The 22,301-nt window shown below is 42.1% G+C and overlaps 1 protein-coding gene across 4 annotated transcripts in view; it reads left to right on the top strand.

The window, feature by feature from the left end:
- The window catches only part of SLIT3 (slit guidance ligand 3), a 482,838-nt gene that overhangs the window by 265,276 nt on the left and 195,261 nt on the right, over nt 1-22,301 (top strand). For all 4 annotated transcript variants that reach the window (XM_074552528.1, XM_074552527.1, XM_074552531.1 and 1 more), the window contains exon 6: nt 1,941-2,012. In XM_074552528.1, the coding sequence (XP_074408629.1) occupies nt 1,941-2,012 (72 nt within the window). The remainder of the gene's footprint in view (nt 1-1,940; nt 2,013-22,301) is intronic.

Raw genomic sequence — 22,301 nt, 5'->3', positions numbered from 1 at the left:
CTCAAGTTGAGGCTCCATTCTCCTCATCGTGTTAATATCTGGCAAACTTCTGCTTAATAAAGCTAAGTGTAAAATACTTAATCATGCAGACAGCACTGTATTTAACTCATTTGAAGTTTATTCCTCTCCAAAATGCACCATCCCTTCTGTTGGAGCCACGAAGTTTTGTCAATTAAACAGGGATATCAGGACAAGTCTTCTCAGCAGTCAGAAATAGAGAGGTTTTAGGATCTTTCACAGATGGTCAGAGAAACAGAGAGAACATAAATATGTATGTATACATTTTTCCAGATCTGTATATATGCTGTGCATGAACTCCTACACACAGAAAAATCCCTTTTGGAGGATTGTACATCCCACTGTCTGCCAGTATTGGAGACTTTGCTGAAGTTTTGCCAAATTCACAAAGTTCTCCCAAGTTAGCAAATGCTATGAGAAACCTTAGTTGGGGCTTTATGGTTCCTAAGGTTTTTAGTAGACCTTAGAGTGTGAGTGGGTTTTCCTGTACTTTAACTCATAAAAAATACAATGTTCATTTGTACAAACTGCATCACAAAGGGTGAGTGTCCCATGGTTCTCAAAGATGTACATGTCCAGGATGCTCAATGTTAGCAGATCAAACTCAGTCTTTAGAGGGGTTCATAAGGACTGTATTTGCTCTATTTCTGCTTTATTGTTGTATAATGAGAAAATAGCTGCAAATGTCTGTTTAGGCCAAAAATTAGATACAGCAAATAATTGGAAAGTAGTTGGTCAAACTATACAACCTTACTATACATGGGTGTAATATATTCCCTATAGTTGTATATATATATATATATATATTTCATAAAAATCAAAAACTGCAGTGTAATCTTTGTATCTTTATTCAAGATACTTTACCCACATAGTACAAAAGGTCTCTGCCTCATCGAATCCAAAGTTTGTGCTGTGCAAAGGGCAGTAACAGATAGTCAGGAGCTTGCATCTATTTTTTCATGAAATGCAGATATTTTACTTGCATGTGACTGGATATGTAATTTTATTTCTTTAAGTGTAAAATTTAAGGGATCAGATGTCAGAAAATGTAATCACTGAATTTTAAATTGCAACTTTAATTCTTTTAAGCAGAGGAGACAGATGTAGCTGTCTTGCTGCATCCACATGTATTGCAAAATACATTTAAATCATGCACATACAGGGAGACAAATGAGAGAACTCCGCCACCCAAATATTAAATTACATGTTTTGAAGCAAAATAGTGTTTTAAGTGTACATGTGTATAATGCTTTTTGTCACTGGATTGCTCTCCCTGATGCAGTTAGACAGAATCTGTATTTAGTCAGAAATCTTTCAATAGAAAGGGCTACCAGATGGGACCAGTAACAATGCAGAGAGGCATCGAACCACCACAGACATTTGGTGCTTAGAATAATAAAAAGACTATAAAATTAGATTAGTTGAGTCTAATTTGGAATTGGTATATTCCCTATGCACTCTCACAGCTCTTGGGTAGATAAAGCCTGAAGATTTAGTACTGTCAGGACAGAGGACTCTAACTTCCAGTAAAAGAAAAAACGGCATTCTGTGAGGTCACGGAGGGCAGCCCAGTGACCTCCAATGATTTACAGGCCTTTAGCTTAATGAAATTGTTTCAGTGACATGACGGTAAAAGCTCATAATGGATTGGATGCCCTAATGTAATGAAATTACTCCCTTCTGCCTTAAAAAAAAAAAAAAAAAAAAAAAAAGAAAAAAAAAAAAAGGCGCAATTAATATTTACTGAGACCTGACAGGCTTCAGTGTGCGGGAGCGTGCAGCGCTGTCAGACAGCCTGAGCAGCCCCGAGCAGCGTGGCAGCTGAGCAGGCGCTGCGAGGGGGTGGAGGGACACCTCGCTGACAGGGAAGCCCCAACCTGGCGCTCCGAGCCAGCCTTCATCCTCTCCCTTCCTTTCTGCAGGCAACTGGACAACAACCAGATCAGCTGCATCGAAGATGGAGCCTTCCGAGCGCTGCGCGACCTGGAGATCCTGTGAGTGCACTTGGTGCCGGGGCGGTGGGGGGGTGCCTGTCCCCACAGCGCTGTGTGCTGCAGTGCTGCCGGGGCTGGGGGCTCTGCAGCCCCGCTGCCCGCCTCAGCAGGTGCAGGCTCAGCCTCCCCCGGGCCGGCAGTGCTGCTAATTAAACCACAATAGGCGCCGGGTGCGCTCCGAGGAGCGCGGAGATCGCAGCGCTGGCTGCCGCCTGGAGCAGATGGGTTCAGCAGCGTTCCCGGCGTGTCCGGTGTGTGGTCTGCAGCCAGAATCCTGCCCTGATGGCGAGCACAGCGTGGGGAGCAGGTTCATGGGGAGCAATATTACGAGATAGGTGACCGCTGCCCTAGACAAAAGCTGTTTCAAAGGTGTTTGGTGTGTAAGAGGGAGGAGAGACGGGCGCTTGGCAGGCTTGTTCAGTGCAGTCATTGGCTTTTGGGGAGGATCCTTCTCTGAGGGCTGAAATAACACCACGTTGTGCTCTTCATGTACCACAAACTTTACACAGAGGCTGTTAAAGCTGCAGCACAGACTGAATAAAAGGTTTTGACAGTGAAAGCTGACTCTACCAGAGACGCAGCACATTAGATTTAGAGCGCTGTCATTGTAATGTAAATCCAATATTATCCTGAACTTGGTATCTGTGCAGATAATTCGCTTATTACTAATTGTAACTTGTTCACTTAAAGACCTTTTCTAGAATAGGTTTTCACAATATGAACTGCTGTAAAGCTTTCCCTGTCACCCCAAAGTTAATCCTGCAAAGCCGAGTGTCAGTACTCATGAAAGCACATAATTCTGAGCTGAAATGGAGGGGGACGGGAAGGACACGCGACCTCTCCAAAATGCAAACCCTCCCCATCCACCGTGAGTTAATGGGAGAGCAGCCCTGACCCAGTGCACACCTTCCTACAGCAGGGGAGGCCTGCCTGGCTGCTGCAGAGCTTGCCCTTAAATTACATGGGATGAAACAGCAAATGGCAGGCGCATCAATGAAATAAGCACCTGCCTCAGACACTGCTGGCACCTGGAGACTCAGCAGAGTCGCGACGTGTCCCGAGAGGAGGCAGGGCTGGCTGGGCAGCCCTGTGCCACTCCATGGGGTCTGAACGCCCTGGTGATGCACAGGGCTGTTCCCAAGGGCTGGGTCCAGCTCAGGCTGATGCTCCAAGGAGCTCTGCCCTCTGTGCCAGCACAGGCTCAGCTGTCTGAGGGACCTGGTGGTGGCCGTGTCTGTCACGGCCCCTCTGTCCCCCAGGCTGGGACCCTGATGTGGATCACATAGTATGTGTTGTTCATGTTGAGCTAGAAGAAGGTTTCTGCAGAGTTTCTTACCTGGCAACTTATGTTATCAACAGTATTGTTTGAATTCTATCGCAATAGCACTTTTCAGGAAAAGTAATGTGTTACCACTACAAAATTTTACCTGTCTGTCAGATTGAAAAGTCTACTGTGTGGTGAAAGAAAGGAAGACAGGAAAAAAAAGAACTCCTCTAAAATTGGCTTTTTTATTTTTTTTTCCTTTTGATGGACTGATTGTCTGTATCTGCAGAGAGTGAATCAGTCCTCCTCTGACAGCAGACTGTGCTATAACTTTCACTAAATAGGCTGGACAATAAATGGAGCCCTTTTTTGCAATATACTGAGTTCTGCAGGCTCTGCAGAAGTTGCTAGGAATGCATTCCTTCTCCCCATGTTGTAGTAAATGCTGAATTAGTTTATTTACCTCTCTGTTTTCAATTGGTTGCTTCTACGCCAGTTATTTATGGATGGGAAAAGATGAGGCAATGAGAATATATAAAATAGATCATAATCAGATATTTAGTGCATTTTTAATTTTCAGCACAGATACACTGCTACGGGAAAAATAATATTAATTATAAAAGATGAGAAAACACATTGATAATATCTATTTCTAAGCTTATTTTTCTTGCAGTCACAAAATGTGTGTTTTATACTTCCAACATTATCTGAATTTTTTTCCCATGTTTATCTTCAAAGAAAGTCTGAGCATTTATTCTGTCAAAATAAATTTGCTAAATGCCCCAGAGAATATAATATCTTTAGTTGTAAAGCAGTCATAAATGTTAAAATTTAAAACAATCTGAACCATCAAAGAATGTTAACAAATGAAACTAAATTTCAACCTTTCAGACCCACTGTGTATTTTATGCAGATATATTTTAACATATAATGCGGTATGTAGAAAATATTCAGTGATTCTTGCAAAACTAAATCCAATTATCTGTTTGAACAGTTTGCTAGAGTGCCAAATAATGTTTCTCCTTTATCTTAGTGAAATCTTGTGATTTTTTGATAATCAGTGTTTCCGTTCCTGTACTTTTCTCCTCAAACACAGCCTGTCTACAGAATTCTAAATTTTGTCTATAACTCAGGGCAGAGCCGTGCTCAAAAAACAAACTAAGAATACTTTCTTTAGAAACACTTTGGTTTCTGGATTGCACGTTTCATTCACCTTGAGCTCCTCAAAAAAACATGACTTCAAGGAGCTTGGTGATTCAGTAGCCCTTCAGTAGAAAGAAAGGAATTTTTGTGCAGTTATCCTTCAAAACGCAGAGCACACCATGACCCGTGTGACTTATTTCTTCTCACCAACAAGTTGTTTTCATTACTATCCTCATTTTCTTGTTTTGCGTTATAAACATCTTCCCGTACCAGCTAACAGCACAGAGGCAGAGATGAAAACAAGGCTGAAATTTGTGCCCAAGATGAGAAATTGGCGAGGTGAGGGAGCTGGGAACTCCATCTGCAGCTGGGGCGCGGAACGCGGCCGCCAACGCCTTCGCGCTCTCGGTCGCCTCTGTGCTGAGGAGCCTCTGTGTCCCCATGGCACTAAAAGGGCCACTGGATTTATGGTCTCACCCACCTAGACCCCAAAGCAGGCGCTGAGTACTACTGCTGACGCTGAGTTTTGGGTTAAAAGATGCAAAAATGTTGAGTATAAAGCGCTTTGGTGACTTCTCTTGATTGTTTTTGCCCGTGCGGCAAGTTGAAAATAATGTCTGAGTAATGACCTGCAGAACTGATGGACTTAAACATCCTGTCCTGATAGTTCTGCGTTGGGGCTGGCTTTTTCATTCTCTCTCAGATTTTCTGAACAGATTCTCATGAAGGATTTGATTTTTATCTGTTGATAAAATAGGAATTTTTTCTTGTTGCCATAATTCCTGTGTCCCCCTTTTTATAAAACATATTTCAATAGGTTTGGTCTTGCATTCCAAGATGCAGAAAAGTGTGTGCAACAGCTGAAACAGCGATAAAATGGAAAATGGACATGTGTCCCTAAATGAGTGGCAAAAGGTGCTAACTGTCTTATGACTTGTTAGCATCGAAATGCACAGAAAAATTGAAGAAAATTGGTAGGAAACCTTTGCTAATTAAAGATTTTTTAGTAGGAGAAGGTCTCTGCTCTGCTTAATTTTTACTTATGTCCTGTGGCAATATCTGGCAATAACAGTATTATTGAGAAATATCTTTTACTGTAGCTGAAAGTACGATTCAAGGTTATTAAAAAAACCTCAAGACCAAACCAAAAACCCAGTGTAGTCTTCAAAATGATCAACCACTATTTCTTGTGGTGTGACAAGGTGCTGTCCATATACTTTGTAGGTTAGAAATCAGTCCATGGTTTTATTTCCAAATGCCCAAAATTATTAAGGATATAAGATAAAATGTTCCTAGGGTTCAGAATTTCACCTCCAGTCTCTTAGGGGACATGAATAAAAGAAATTGATTTCAAGATGGTTCAACAAGCTCAAACTGGATAAACTGGTAATATTGGGTGCCTGAGCACACTATTGTCATTAAACTGGGAGGGCTGAAGCATTTTTCTCAGTAAGAGACAGAACTCAGTTTAGCAAAAAGCCCATTATTTTATTTGTCATTGTTTTGTCTCTCTGGGATAACGGGAAAACTGTGTGGTGGCATGGGAGTTGTACTGTGTGGACAGCCCAGAAAGAATTACAAGTCACTGTTGACAACTTAGGTGGAGTGTTTCCTTTTTTTTATTATATTGTAAAAGCTGTTTTTCTCCTTTCTGCTTTATAATGATAGCCAGAGGGTCCAGAGCTTGGACACATTCTGTTTGTTGCGTAAGATTTTACCATGGCAAGAGCTAATCCTAGGAGCTCTGTTAAAGAAGGCAAATGGGTTCTTGCTGTACAGAGCTAGTACAGAAAGATTTGGGGGTTTGTTTCTTGTTAGCCACATTAATTGTAGGTCTTTCATATCATATGGCTGAGTTTAAAATCCTGCCTCCTGAGTTTCACCTGCTTTTGGAATGAATGAGCACTGACTGCCCTTGAGCCCGTAGCTGCACGCGCTCAGGGATCCACCAGTCCACTTTGGGTCCCTTAGTGTGAAAAATTATGTAAATTCATCCACAAGTAATGATGAAAAAGTGCAAGTATAGTCATCCAGATATTTGTGACTTCAGTTCCAAATGGGCCCTAAATGTATTATATTAAAAAGATAATTTCTTCTGATCGCAAAATGTAATGAAGGTAAATAAACCTGCACCACCTTTCCTTTCCTAATATCTTAAAGTAATGAGAGAAATTTAAATTCTTCTGTCTTGCATGCAGAACATTTTCTCTCCAAATATTTCTGCCACACTCTTCTTCCTGCTCCATGGCAAACCCACAAAGAGTGGGTTTGAGCTGTAAGGGCTGTGCCAATGTTTTTGAGCTCCAGTTCGGCCCCAAGCCATGTTGGGTGGGACACAGCCGGTCTGTCACACCAGCCTGGCCTGCAGCCCCAGCTCTGAGCTTTGTCTGCCACATCCAGGCTCTGCAAGCATTTGACCAGTGGGTAAAAACTGGGATTATTCCTGCCATCCTTATTTGGATTCAATATATTCCTGTTATAAACAATTCCTTGATAAAAGGTTTAGTCTGTGCAATTTCTAATAGAGATGTCGTGTGAGTGTGATTATAATGCACACTGCCTTTTGTCATGCCAAACTTTTAAGAACTTTTCTGAACATTAATCAATATTTTGTGCCACAGCCAGGGTTTAATTGTTCCTAGGGTTGCCTCTGTATGCTGAACGCTCAGTTATATAGTCAGTTTTACTTATTTGCAAAATGCTATTCTGGGCATGTCTTAACTAGATAGAAGATTTTTATTTGCTTTCACAACCTGGAGAGACAGGGAGCGAAAGTCATGACATAATTCTAAATATATGAGATGTCACTGCTTAATGAAAGCCTGAAAATGGCACACAAATGTGATTTCCTCCTCTATTTTGCTGCAAATTGCAATCGGTGGAGGGAATCAGGATCAAATTTGAACTCTGTAAATCACGTTCCTATAACTGATACCAAAATGCCTAAATACAATAATGAAAATGAGAATTTTTTGCAAATGATGTGCATAGCTAGTTTACGTATACTTGAGTACAGTGAAATTTAAATTATTGCAGTTTTTTATTTATGTTTTTTGTGGTTTGGGTTCTAAGGTTTTTTGGTTTGGGGAGTTTTTTTTGTTGGTTTGTTTGGGGTTGTTTTTTTTACCCGAGGGTGTGTATTAGCTCAAATGTATGTAAATTAATAAAAGCAATTAAAAATCTTTAGTTATTTCATCAGCCAACATGGAAAAATGATAAGTGCAATAAAAAGTAATGGAAGGGAGTAACCATTGGCAGTTAATTGAAGTATGTACCTGCTTGGTGAAATTAGGTGAAAAACAAGGAGTTTGGCATTTCTAGGAGCATCCACAGCTTTCTATGTTGAGCTTGCCTCACAATCAAGTTATGCTAGAGGAAGAGAACAGTTGGTTTGGCAATAGAGAAATTGTGTGCTCAGAGTACAGAGGTATCAGTAGACAGGTGGGAATTTCCCCTTCTCTTCACTCCGTTATTTGTTAGGCTGTCCCTTAGATTCCTCTCTTCCCATTTTTCCTGCCTCCTGTATCCCTGTCTGCAAGGGAAGGAGAGAGGCTCCCAGAGAACCTGGCTGTGGTTACCACAAGGTTTCAGTTACATAAATAGTCAGAGATAAGATTAACTGCAGAAATGCCTTTTTTGGGTGAACTTGTAGAAAGTAGAGTGCCCCCCCCCCAGTGCACCCCAGGGAAAGGAGAAGCGTAATCAGCCTGATGAGTTGATGGAGGGACGATGGGCTGCATGCGTGGTTGCTTGATAAGAAATGTTTTTATTTGGTGATGCATGTCCGTGGGAGATCTGGTGTCCCTGCTCAAGATGTGGAAATGAAATCTGAGATAACCCCTGTTGTACAGCAGATTACAAATGGGAGGATGGAAGTACGGCATGGTGAAAGGAACACTGTCCAGATGGCACCATGGTGACAGGCTTTATATCAAAGACCAGCCAAGACAAAATAAGAGTGGCTGAGAGAGGGTCTCTGAAAATCAGTGATGCCTGTTACAAATGTAATGTAACTCTCTCTTTAAGGGGAGAATATATTTGCATAAATTCATTGATCAATGATTTTTCTAATCCTGCTGTATTTCAGGCATGTCCTTGCAAATTGATGAACATTTCTATCAGCCCTTGGTCCGGATGCCTAATTATGTTACATATTTAGAAAGATGGATTTTTCCCTTCCTGGAGCATATGTAGTAGTTGAATGCTGTGCTCATTCTCCTTCCCTGCCCCATTAGGTTGGAGGGCTTTTTCCCTTTAAGAATAGCCTGGAGCCATGCAGGCTGCAGAACTTACCAAGATAAGAGCAGTGGCAGGTTAGAATTATTAGTTTCATGAATCACTGACCAGTATGCTTTTTGAGGGAGCCCAGTTTTATGGTTGTGTCGTTTAAACCTGGTACTGCAGTCGCTGCTTCGAGAGATTCCAAAGGCAAAACCCCAGGAGATACAGAGATTTCTGGCACACCTTCTCTCCCATGATATTAATTGTTTCATTTGCATGCTCTGCTCATCTTGTGACCTGCCCTCCCTCCCCTTTGACTAATACAGTTTCTTCGTCAGTAATACAAAAGATGTAGAACAAGCATTTTGACTGTTGAAAGTCAAATGAATGTGAACGACTCAATCCAGAGGACACTCAGCTGTGTGTTTCATGCTGATGTGCAGCTCAACACCTTAACCAAGAGCTGAGCTGAAGGCTAGGATGGAATAAAACTCCTTGCGGACCAAGTTGAGCCGATGACATGCTTCTGAGGGAACATGACGAGCTCAAGGTGGATGAGCAGTCATTTTATGCCGTACTCTGCAGTTCATTGTTTCTATGACTCCCCAAGGCAGCAGGATGACGATGCTCCAGGAGCTGGATGTGGTTCTGCTGGCACCACTGCAGCCTCTGTGACTGGGGGAAGCTGCATGTGTGTGCACCACAGGTTCCTGTGATATCACTGTCAGATATCCCGGGATGTCCTCAGCCCTCCTGCAACAGCAGGGTCTGGAGCTGGTGGTGTGTGTGGGAACTCCTGCTTCCTCTGGGCTCAGACGCAACAGCAAAAAATGATCAATGCAAAAACATTTCAAAACACATCACTGTTTCCCTTCTTCTTTTCTGTGTGCAGCTAAAGGCATTGTTTGTGACCAGTAGGGGGGTAGATGGTTTGTCTTTCTCAGAGGTTGCTTTTGTCCCTCTGCTGTGCTAAGTACAACAGAGACAAAGGCTCTGAGCTGTGGCCAGTCTTTGTTCAAGGGAGGACTCAGAAGCCTGGAAAGAGAGAGTAGAACTGTTATGGTAGCTCTGAATACAAGGATTGTTGAGCTCCCAGTTGAAGCAAGATGTCAGATATTTTACCTTAAACTGTAGCTGCAGAGACCAGGGTACTATGCATTACATATTACTGGCATTACCCAGTATTTTTAGCTAGGACAATAGCATGCTCCTGTAAATTAGAAATCTAATCAGTAATATGTAGACAGCTTGGAACTTCTTGGAAGTGAAGTAGATAACTATATCTGCACCAGAAAAAAAAAAAATGCATTGGTAAAACCTGCTTTTGATCTAAAGATCAAATAGTGTCTTTTTTCTTGCTGTTCAAAAGGGTATGCATATAATGTAGGTATATATCTGTGTATATGTGATGATGAGAGCGTGTTAAAGTTAAGGTTAAATCAAGAAATATATTTTTTAAAACTTAAAAGGTAGAAATAAGATAAATATAAGTTAGATTTTATTTATGTAGCTTATCTAGTCCTGGGCTTAGGAATAAAGAAAATTTAAGAGCTGCTTCTAGGACAGAAATAAAAAATAATGTCAAAGTCATAAGAAGACAAATGATCACTATTTCTATGTTTATTAAGTTATCATAAATGAACCCATTTCTTATTAACTGGTTCAATATTTTTGAAGCAGCATTACATTTCTTTATGTTTAGAAAACTTTGATTACATTTCTATTTTGGGGTGAATAATCTGAATGCATTGGATTTAATCTTTACAAGCGATGGATGGTCATGCTTAGGACATCTGCACATCCTTAGAAACAAATCTAGAAATGCTGTAAGACCATCCAGAAACCTTTGTTATGATGTACCATATTTCTAGAGTGTTTTAGAGAAAATAGCTTGGCCATAGTTGAAAAAGCATCAATGGCTACATAAAGCCATTGATGGAAATGACGTTCAGTTGTGCCGTTGACTTTTTAAAATTGTTTTTATCCCCCTTGACTTCTCAGTGCTGGGTGGGGTGAGGCTTCTTGGTCTGCAAGCACCAGACTGTCACTTGGAGTGGGCTTTTTTTGAGGGTAAAGAGATGAGAATACATGGAAGCCAGGCTGATGGCTGTGCCGGAGGGGTGAAGCAGCACAGACTGGGCAATGTCTCCGTTGGGTTGTGTCTGAGCGCAGCAGGGCTTTGCTGGAGAAGGAGTGTGGGGCAGATGGCTGGTTTTGGCCCCGTTGCAGGACGTGGATGGACGGATGGATGGATGGATGGATGGACGGATGGATTGCCGCAATGCAGCACCGCTGCGCCGCCGCCTTGGAGGCCGCCAGGAGCCCCCGCTGGTGCAGGAGGCGGCTGCGGGCTGGGCGGGCTCTGGGGAGGGGGAGCCCACCCCGCAGCACCCACGCTTCCTACTGGCTCCTTGGGCAATTCCAGTGGTGTCTTAAAAGGGTTGGGTCCATCCCGTCTGTGAGACATCCTGTCTGCCCGTCCGCGGGAAGGGCGTTCGGAGCCAGGTGAGCCGCTCCAGCCGAAACAGACCCTCCACGATGGCAGGTATATCTTATTTTGGGTGCATGCAGAGAAATGGTCGTGTGCGGAGAACAATAGACTCCTTTTATTTAGCTGCAGCTTGCGCTTGTAGAACATTCCTGAACAGATCATGGGCGCGTCGAATTTTTTCTGTGTATATTTTATTTTGTGCTTTTTCTCGGTGGACTGGAGGCTAATGAAACACTGTGAGTATTTGCTATTCAGATTCTTATGGTTTCTTACCTGTATTGCATGGATATGAGAAGCAGGTATTGCTGCTTCTTATGGGTAGGTGGAGTTAGGGAGAAACATAAAAATTGGAAAGATAGACATTTTTAAACATATTGACCTTTTTCTTGTGTGGTACACACAAGCACTGTCTAATGCCTTATTAAAATAAAATCCTGATGGAAAGCAGATCCCTTTCCAGCTTTACCAAGAAACGTAATTGCCCTTGTCTAGAAACTACATGTAGTCTTTGTTCTTCCATAGCATTTCTTTCCTCTAAAAATGTGTAACTTTTCCTTAACAACTGCCCATACATGCAAGTTTAAATTCACAGAATGTGTGTATCACACATTCTCTATTTATTCATGTGAATTTATGCTAGCCTATATTTTAGCCTTAATTTCCAGCATGGATGAGTTGCAGATAGGTGCGTGACATACCGTTAGAATATAAAATTATTCCACAAATACCTTCTCAGTCTCTTGCACCTTGGGGAGACAATTTCAGCAGTTAAGGTGAAATGTTCTCTCTTTCAAAAATGTTCTTGTTTTTGTTCCACTGCTGTCCAAAGCCAGGGAATGCCTTTGCGGTTCTTTGCCGCACCATGGCCATTGTCCTCTCACTGGAGCTATGGAAGATCTCTTCCTGCTGCTCTCTCCCAGTGGGAATGCCAATGGCCTTGGCAGCTGAGGCACTGGGATCAGAGTGGGCTCTGGCCAGAGCAATAACAGGCATTACTTTGCCTGCAGGACCCGCTGGTTCTGCTGTTGGGAGAAAATTGCACCCAGGGATTCTGGCAGCTCCCTCTCTGTGGATTCCCATCACCACCTCTTACAAGATGTTGGTAGAACCTTTTACATTTGGCTGAGCTGCCTCAGTGCCGTGTCACTGTGAGGCTGGTGGCTCGTCCCCCTTTGTTCCCAGAGGGCAGCACGAGCCCTGCAGTCCCGCAGGCGCTGCCGCATTGCGGCACTGAGGTGTTCATGGGCTGCCACCGTCCCAAGGAGACTGAGCGTGGCCACAGAGCACTGCAGTGGATGCAGAAACCCATTTTTGTCACTTTCCCTGCCTCAGAAAAGACAACTAATTTCTGTCTGCCACTCAGAATGGCTTTTCGTTGGTGGTGTGTTACTCGGAGGAGCATGGAAGTGATGTTCATTGTGGGGGAAGGCTGTAAGAATAGAGAATATAATAGAATGTTTTACCATAAAGCTGTAGCAATAAGGCTGCAGTGTACTCAGGACAGGACAAATTAAAACACGGCTTTGAAGAATGATACCATTCCTTTCTGATCCAATGTTAATCAATTTCTTTAGAATGTCTTTTGGTGAAGTCCTGTAAGGAAACAGTAACACTGAGCTGACTGAATGCTGAAACCTTTTACCTTGGAAATCTCCATCATTAAAAGCCATCAGCCTGAACAAATGATCAAAGTTTCTTGCTCCTTTCAAATTTTGGAGTTGAACTGTGTTAGTTTGAATTGGATTGTGTTTATAAAGCTGTTTCAGCTTCAGAAAAGACTAATCTGAAAGAACTCTTTAGGCAGGGACCTCAGAAACTGCTTTATTTTGCTGAGGAGCTGATGCAACAAATATAAGGTTTGTATCATTTCACTTCCATGTTGTTGATTCTTTTTCATCTTTTCCATAAATTCACTCTGGTAGGCTTTCAGACCTCTGTATGCATTGAGAACCCAATCCTGTTACCATTGATTTTTGTCAGGAGCAGCACAGAATCCATAAACCACAGTTCCTGACATGCATGCAGTTGGGGGACACCAAGAGCCATGCTTGGTATCTCTGTATAGACTAAAAAAACCCCAAAACCAACTCTACTTAACAATGAATTGATATCAAAGTGAAATAATTGTATTGTAATGTTATTGTATTAATTCATTGAACAAGAGCTTTTCAAATGAATCTACAAAACAAAATTTAGGGGAGTTTAAAGGGAATGCAATTATATTTTTGATTTTGGTGGCTCCTGCAAAAATCTGTGCCTAAATAAATGGATTGCAGGGACTAGATTCACTCCCTGCTGAAATCAGCAATGGGATTTGCTCTTACTTAGCAGAGACATTGGTCTGGGTATTATGACAATTGGAGTTGTTCCCAGTGGTTTTAGGCAATAATATCAGCCCTGAATTTGGTACCATAGAGGAACATCAAAACCACCCTAATGATGCAAAAGATTTACTCAGTGTTCACATAAATACTTTTATTTCTTTTAGTCCAAATCAAAATTGTGGATGTAATTGGGACTTAGAGCCACAGCAGGCATTCCCAGTACAGTGTACTGAAAATTGTGTATCCTTTGGGCAAAGACCTGAGAAAATGTCTTGATTCAAAAATAAAAAGGAAAGCCAATGTTTCATTTGCAGTTTTTGAGTGTAGAAGAAAAACTCATTGGAGAATCCTTCATTCAAAAATAAAGCAGTGGCAGAATAATTTCAGCCTGCATTCTCTTGTCTTTGCACCACTGCTTTTATATTTTAATTCAGGCAGAATGGAATTTGTATTTTCTGCCTAGAATTAAAGTGCCATGTAAGAGATTGAAAAGCTGATTGAAACTTCTCTAAAAAGCTTTTTCAACTCTCACTAGGCATAGATGTTAGAAAGAATTGGGAGATGCAACTGGTATATGTATTTTGTACAGCTGATGGAGGTGATTTGATTGTGTGGGAAAATAGCAATGTCTTTCAGTGCATAGAAAGAGCAACTTCCTCTAGGGGAAGCAATAAGACATTTCATGTCAGACCACGTGAATGACATTCTTGATTTAACATCTAACAAAGTACGCAATTAAATTTGTACCCACTTTCTCTGTGTAAACTTTATTATGTTTTATTTTACCTTATCCTGTTCTCTGCTTTATCTTGTTTTGGAATATTTTATTTATTTAGGTGTTGGTGTAAGTAAGGAAATTCAGGCATAATTATATATATGTGCATATCTAAATATATCTATAAATGATCTATAATTATCTATAATTTATCTATAAATGCATGGCTAAAGGTAACACCAGAAAGGTTTGGCAATATGTTACCAAAATCCTTAATTTTGCTCATGCTTGGTTTTTTTTTGGCCTTTTGTCCATTTCCGCTGACTCCCAATCTCTTTATCTGGGTAACTTGCCCAACATTTTCTTGCTGCAAATTCTCTTTTTTCCCCTGTCCCCTGTTCTTAACCTCAGCTCCTGAGCTTGCCTGTCCCAGAGACTCCAGCCAAGGCACAGCCAGACTCTAGGGAGAATTAATGCTGTAATTACAGGACTTAAGTTAATATGCCCTAAAGTTATCACTGTGAGCATCCTGGCTCTTGCCAGGTGACAAAACAGGCATGTTAAACTAAGAATCTGTTATTATAGTAACTCAGTTTCCCTAAAGCCTGATGGAGTCTCACTCCTTCAAGGAGAAAAAAAAAAATCTTCCTTAAACATCTGGCCTTTATAAAAAACTTAAATAGCTAAAATCTGACAGTTATATGCAAATTAAAATTAGCCACAGAATGGGAAGAACTAGGCAATTGCAGCAGTAAACACTGTTGGCACTTTTGTGTATAATTCTGTGCTAAGCTTATTTACTTTATTTTTTCCAAACATTTCTAAAATGAAGATTTTCTTCTCTCTGTATCCTTGAGATGTTCATATTTCTGATGCCAGTTTCCCAAGTTAACGATGCTGGAGCCTCTCACGTTGCTGTGATGGGAACATTTGTGAACACATTGTCAAAAGCCTAATACCAGAACAGAAACCACAAATTGGCAACCAGTTATTTTTATTTCAGTGGCTTCTTGGTGTCACCTGGAGACTATTTAGACCATTATTTGCCTGGGCTAACGTTGTGTTTAAAAATAGCACTTTTCTGGTGCCAACTAATTTTAGAGTTGGTTACAAATATTGAGACAAACCCCCAGCTGTTATTGCTTGTGCTGCTAATTTGAGGTGTCAGCTCAGAGCTCTGCTGCTCTGTGGCAGTGAATGAGGCCCCTTGTGAGATCATTATGTTTCCTAACAGTGCTGAGGAACAGATTAATCAGTGCAGCATCAGTTGCTTTCATTATCTGCCCACATGGTAGTTGTGGGCTTTAACTTAAACAGTCTGTGGTGAGATCAAGGAATTGAGTACAAGAGGCACTCGGGGCTCACCACAGCTCACAGGAGATGCAGTTGAGTTTTGGGCATTGCCTGACAAGCAAACCTTGAAAACTGAGGGTGGCTGCACTCAGTGCTGAGGGGTGGAGGGCTAAAGCCACTTTGCTTTTTCATCAGAGGCCATGAGAAACAGTAAATATTGAATTCTATACAAATTCCTCCTGACCTGTGTGAAAAATAGCTCTGTACAGCGATTGGAAATATAGCTCCTTTTGCCCTGCAATCTGAAAGTTAATTACAAACATTAATTATGGCAGTGTTTGAAACTCAAGTCTTCTGTTTATTACTAAATATAGATTTAGATTTACTAAAGATAGATTTAGATTCACTTTTTGTAATTGTTGCTGTTACTTTTGTTGGGTGCTATATCAGGGCTGGAGAGGGTCAGAAGTTGTCATCCACTCTCCCTCCCTGGGCCAGGCCCATCCAATGCCATTCCTGAGAAGGATTCATTTACTCTTTTATTAGAGGCTTCCCTCCCGATGGCTGCACACTCTGTAACAGACCTTTCCTCTATTTTTCCTGTTCTTATTGGAAGAAACATTTTCCCTATATCTAATGAAAATCCCTCTTTCTGAAATGTAAACCTGTTACTGCTTTGCTTACCCCCTGCCTGTGTGCATACAAGGAACAGAGGATGTCTTTTTCCTTTGCAGTGACATTTTATGTAGTTGAATGGAGCTTTAAAAGTAACTGATGTGAAACTGCTAACACAGAGGTCTAAGGTAATGGCACTGTTAGTGTTAAATTATGCTGCTGGTCTGCTCCCAGATTCATGTTTCATCTTTGCATTTCAGACAGACCCTGAGATGCTCCTTTTATCTGCATAAATACTGATGCTGATCTCTAATCTTGCACAGACTCAACTGTTTCACTCCACATGTGCACTGGCAAAAAAGATTCCTTCACTTTTATTTACCAACACTTCACACACAGACAGCCCCCAAATCTTTGGGATCTTGGATAAATCATGTTTCTGGCACTGCCAGGGACAGAGTTGTGCTGTCTTCTGAGCTCCACTGGCAACTTAGGCAGAACTGTTCAGCTTTTTCTTTTCATCTTTTTTTGGCTCACTTCACCCACTTCTGGGTAGATGTAACATTATCAAAAAAACTATTAGCACGAGAGGCTTAATTATGCTTGGAGATGCCTTGGTTAAGTCTGAATGAATTTCCTGGTCTCATTTAGTGGATGTATAGTTGCACTGGGGATGGGAGCTGGGAGCCATGGCAGTAATCTGGGAGTATGACAGTAATTCACTCCTGGGAGCACTCTCAGCTGCAGACACACCATTTGTAGCTCTCCATTGCATGCACATGGATAATAATCTTGCATTAGGCCCAATTACATGGTGTTATGGACACACAACAGGGGGATTACACACCCAGCCAGGAGCACCCCGTGACAGAGCAGGGGGGTAATTGGAGGAGACAGAAGGAAATGTTGGTTGTTAGTGCTCCCAGTGCTGCAGGGCCTGGCACAGCTCAGCCCCACCAGCCTGCTCCCCTTGCCTTTGCTGCTCCCTTTCAGTGCCTCACTTTCAAAACCCAGGTTTATGCAGAGGGAGTAACCCAGCACCACCTTCTCACACAGTGTTGAGAGAGTTTTGAGTGGGAAAAGGAGCTGAACATCGTTGTTTAACTTAGAGTGAAGCCCACAGACACATGGAAGGCTGTGCTGCTAAAGGGCTGGCGTTTGTGAGATTCCTGATATAAATCCTGTGTGTTAGAAACCTGTAAAATATCTGCACTGCTCAAACATAAAATCCACTCAAACCCAGCAATAATCCAGTGCATGAGATGGTGCCCTTTCAGATCCCTTCCTTCATTTATGGGATGTCTCACAGATGAGATGGACCCAACCCTTTTAAGACACCACTGGAATTGCCCAAGGAGCCAGTAAATGGGTCTGAATATTTCTTTCTAACTGAGAATTTTGCAAATGCTGTGGTGTCCCATGGTCAGCCAAATGTGACACAGAAGCAGCCTGGTGTGGATCAAAACCCTCTAGTAACCATGGGAGATGCTTATTAAGCCTTGTGGAAAAGTGTTTTCCCAACTGGAATTGAGTTTGAATTAAAATGTCTCAGTTTGAATAGCTGTTTTGCTAATCAGCTGCAGATGTGGAATGGGAAGGAAACCAGTCCCTGTTACTGACAAGTAGCAAAGGACATCTTCAGCATCCAACAGGTTCTCCCCTGCCCCTTCACTTGAATCAGTTCAGGATGAAACAAGAAGGAAGCATCACTGTGGCTATTGCATTGGACTGATGCACATTCTGAAAATGCCTTGAACTTAGAAAAATGGAAATCTGCGTTGTTTTTCTTTTCTTTTCTTTCTGTCAATGATCAACTAGGATACCAGAATTTTTTTAATCTGGGCTATAGCAGGTGGTATTGTCATCAGTGTTGTGTGTTGAAAAAAAACAACCTCCTGTGCATTTTCCTGCGTAAGTGTGACTGGAAAACATTAGGACAGTCACTTTTTATCAAGTGCAAGAAGATATTTACTTTACTAAGATATTATATTATAATACCTTTACTAAGATATAAGTAATATCTTTACTATGATATTTCTGTTCTGTTGTATAGCTTTTTCTGTCAGAGTAGATCCTTTTGGTACCAAACCAGATTAGAGCATGTGGACATGTTATCATGAAAGTATTATCTGATTTCAGATGAAATTTTTATCTGAAATAATTGTTAGGCATTCTGATGTTTATTATATGCTCTTAATTACATTAATTGAATTCTAAGTAATGGAAGCAAAATCTCTGTGTGATCTGTGGTATATAGAAATGAGATTGAATATTGACCTGACAGCCTGGGATTTCTGCTCTCTGAATTCATCCAAGGGAGCTGAAAGGGTGCTTAGAGTTTCTGAGCATTTAAAATAAAATACTTGTACTATTAGTAGGGTTGAAAATTTAAGTAGTTTCCTTTTTTTCTCAAGGCTTCTGCCATAAAAGTTGTGTGATTTCTTTTAGAATTAGGAGTTTGTTGGTTTCTTCTGACTCTAATCAGTCTTGTGCATGGTGGAAAAAGGTGTAAAGGATAATGTGTAAATATTATTGAAAAAAAACACACAGACATGACAGTCATTTCTGTAGGCTAGTGATTTTAATGTATTTACATTGTGTCTGTGTCAGGGAGATGCAGCGGTGTTCATGAATTTGGAGCAAGTCAGAAGAGAACAAAAATGCAACTGCATGGAATTAAAATTGCACCAGAAGTTTGAGAAAGGAGATAAGTAATTGTTTTCAAATTGTGAGAGGACTGCAGACTGAGCACTCTTTCCTTTAGGAAAATTCTGATTAGTGGGGGCTATAAATCAGCTTTCTATTTCAGAGGGAGGGAGGCAGCTCCACGAGTGCGTGTAGCCAGTCTGGGTGAGTGGCAGAGCAGTGGGCTGGGAGAGCAGCTCCTCTGGGGCTGTAAATTGGAGTCAGTGGGGCTCTGACAGCTCTCAGTGCTGCAGGCTGGGCCACCTCAGAGAGTGCTGAGCTCACCTCCTGCATCTCCCAAGTAGTCCTTGGAGGATCCTTAGGGCTGCTGCAGTCTGCTTCTGCTTACCCTGCAGGATGTGACAAGGATCACAGCCCAAGGTGGGAAGTTGGCTGGCATAAATAACATTGTCTGTAACCCCAGTTTCCTGAGTCAGCACTTTGGGTGTGAATAGTTTACAGGGAGAGAGAGGACTTCTCAATGAGAGGACAGTGCTTCATCAAGGGACTGCTGGGGTCTGGAAGAGGTGGGAGGTGTAAGGGGCTGGGGACCACTCAGCAGGATATGTGTCCCCTTATGGTGCTGGAGGAGTCAGAAGATTCTGGAATTCCTATTTCTCAATGCTTCCTGGTATTTATGAATCTCTTTCTATGGATCTGAATTTTGGGCAGATCCATCTGAGGCTGGGACCTTGGAACATCCAGCAAACAACTGGAGCATCATTTATTTTTTCCTTTCATATACTAAAAATGCCGCTTGTGTTGTGTGTTCACCCGTGCCAGGGCACATCTCTTAAAAAATCATTTCTGAGAAGGAATGTCCATGATGGAAAGCCTTGCAGGATGTCTCTAGAGCACATCTGTACCTGAACACATTCCCAGTGCCTGGGAGCTGAGAGCTGTGCAACCAGAGCAGCAGGGTTAAATCCCTGTTTGTATTGTGTGTTCACCCCTGCCAGGACACATCTCTTAAAAAATCATTTCTGAGAAGGAATGTGCATGATGGAAAGCCTTGCAGGATGTCTCTAGAGCACATTCCCATGCCAGAGCTGCCCTGCCTGGGAGCTGAGAGGGTTCAATCCCTGCAGCTCCAGCTGGGCTCTGGTGCAGGCAGTTCACTGGCAATTAGTGCCCTTTGCAGTGTTTGGCCTCCTCTCTTCTGAAATAATTGCTGTTATCATAGATGTTTTATTGCCTTCATTATGGTTAACATTTAAATATCAATGAAATAGTATTCTACTAAGTTATCTGTGCAGTAGCTGTCTGCTAGAGTTATCCCTGAAATTTGTGTGTAAAGAGAATATTAATTCAGTGCTGATTTAGGATTCTTGGAAGGAAGGTTGTATATTTGTCAATGAACTATGAGGAACCTTTGCTTATTTGAAAATAAGCAAGTATTTGAAACCCTTGCAAAACCTGAGCCACTTTCATTTGGTATCTTGTGAGCAGAAATGCTGTCTGATTGGAATAATGCTTAGTCTGTTGAACAGAAATATTTTAGGAACCTGTAAAATATTTTTGAATCATCAAGTCATAACAGGTGACCTTTCTGCATGCAGATGAATTGCACTGAGGGACAGGGATGTGTTCTCTGTGCAGAAGGAAGCTCGCTGTCACAGCCTGCTCTGTCTGAATCCAATCCACATCCTTTAGAAATCAATAGAAAAATCTCTCTTGAATTCCTATGGCCCCCATTGACTCCTGTAGTGTCATATGTGACTGATTCAGGCATCAGCTATGTCTGTGATTTAATGTTTGTGAGCTGACTTCACATGTGGCTTTTATTTATCACTGCATACCTAAAATCTTCTATCCCAGTGCATTACTCATTTTAAAGTAACAAGCAGCAAAAGCTCAGGGTTGTCTCAGAACTATATTTTTATGTTTACAGAGAAAAAAAATGGTGATGCAATTATAAATTCCATTTCTGAGCCCTGTTTGAACTTCCCAACATGTAAAGAGCAAACACATACAGCTACTGAAGGGTGGGTTTGTTGATGTATTTATTCATGCACTCTCAGTGGGTTTGTTCCCTTTCTGAAATTGTTGTTCAGGCTTGTTTTTGGCTCATTGACCACAAAAGACTTTGGTTCCATCACTGGGTAAACAAGGTAATGGAGCACTAGCATTGTGTGACAGAGAGGTTCATTTTGCCCCAGCGGGGTGTGAGTTGTCCCTGTGACTTCAGCAGGGACTGAGGCAGGGCTTGCAGCCCTAACCCTGCTGCTCAGGGTGCACAGCAGAGCCCTGCAGGCACAGCTGGCAGCTCCAGTGCTGACTCCCAGCTCTCCTGCTGGAGCTGACAGTGTTTCCCTCTTCATCTTGCCCTTTACATTTTTAGTAGGCTGCCTTTGAATCCTTGGGCATTGAGAACCTGAATCCACAAACCCAGTGGTATGTACACCCAATACTTGGCTGTGTGTTCCTTGTCCAATTTTTAATATCTCTGAGTTTTCCAGAGGATCTGGAATGAATGCTACATGTTATACTCTAAGTTATCATGTGCTAAGACTGACAGCTCTTATCAGCCTGGTGTGTGAACGTGTGTGACTTGACTGATACAGATCTCTGGCAGCAGACCTCAGATTTCCAAAACTCTGCTTTTACTGACATAACTCTGCTCACAGATTTGGAAAGGAAGGGTAACTTTGCTCTGTTGGTGCAGTTTGCTGTCATGGCAATGTCAGCCCCCAAGCTGGCTCCAGAGTGCCAGTGCATCCATCTGGTGCAGCACTGTGCTGGAATAGCAGCTCTGGAGACTGCTTGGGTGCTGTCCTGCCAGCATGCAGCACAGCAGCAGCAGCAGAACAAGCTGCCAGTGTCAGAGCTGCTCCCACCCTGCTCCTGAGTGTGCCTGTGCAGGGCCAGGGTACCCTGCAACCTCCTGGCCTTGCCAATGTGTGTGTGTGTCTTCCTGTGTACCCAAAACCCAGCCTTAATAGGGTAAAATCTAATTATCAGTAATCTGCTAATGTTTTAGATGATGGCTCTGCCAAGGGATTTCTAGGCAGAATTGTAAAAATGGTTTTTGAATTGGCAGATGACCAAGAAAGAGAGTTAACTCCTGGAAGACTTTTCTAGAGCTTTTGATGAAATGTCCTACACAAATAGATGACATTGGAATAGCTGAGTAGTTCAGGGAAGGATAAGGTGCTGTTCCTGCTTCAGCAGGCATGTATTGAGGTATTCTTCAGCACATCCACAAGCACACAAAAGCACTGTATGCTGCCAGAGTGGCCCTGTGGAATTCTGTCCCCTTTGTAGAAAGCAGAGTTTGCTCCCTGCCCTGCTGCATGTCCAAACAGGCAGGGGCAGGACTGGCCATGCTGGGACACCGAGTGACACCAGCCCTGTCTATGCTCATGACAAACTGTATTTGCAGATCTGGTGCTCTTGCAGCATGGCAATTATGCCCTGTTGAAGTGCTTTCCATTTCCTGTGCTATCTTGATAAACTTTATAGCTTCTAATTTGCTGGAGAGTCATTGATATAATTAGGAGCTACACAAATGGGAGCAGCACACTCAGCTGATGGTAAT

The sequence above is a fragment of the Zonotrichia albicollis genome, chromosome 15 (assembly GCF_047830755.1).
Source record: "Zonotrichia albicollis isolate bZonAlb1 chromosome 15, bZonAlb1.hap1, whole genome shotgun sequence".
Lineage (NCBI taxonomy): Eukaryota > Metazoa > Chordata > Aves > Passeriformes > Passerellidae > Zonotrichia > Zonotrichia albicollis.
The sequence above is the reverse complement of the archived record's forward strand: the minus strand, read 5'-3'. Positions and strand labels throughout refer to the sequence as shown.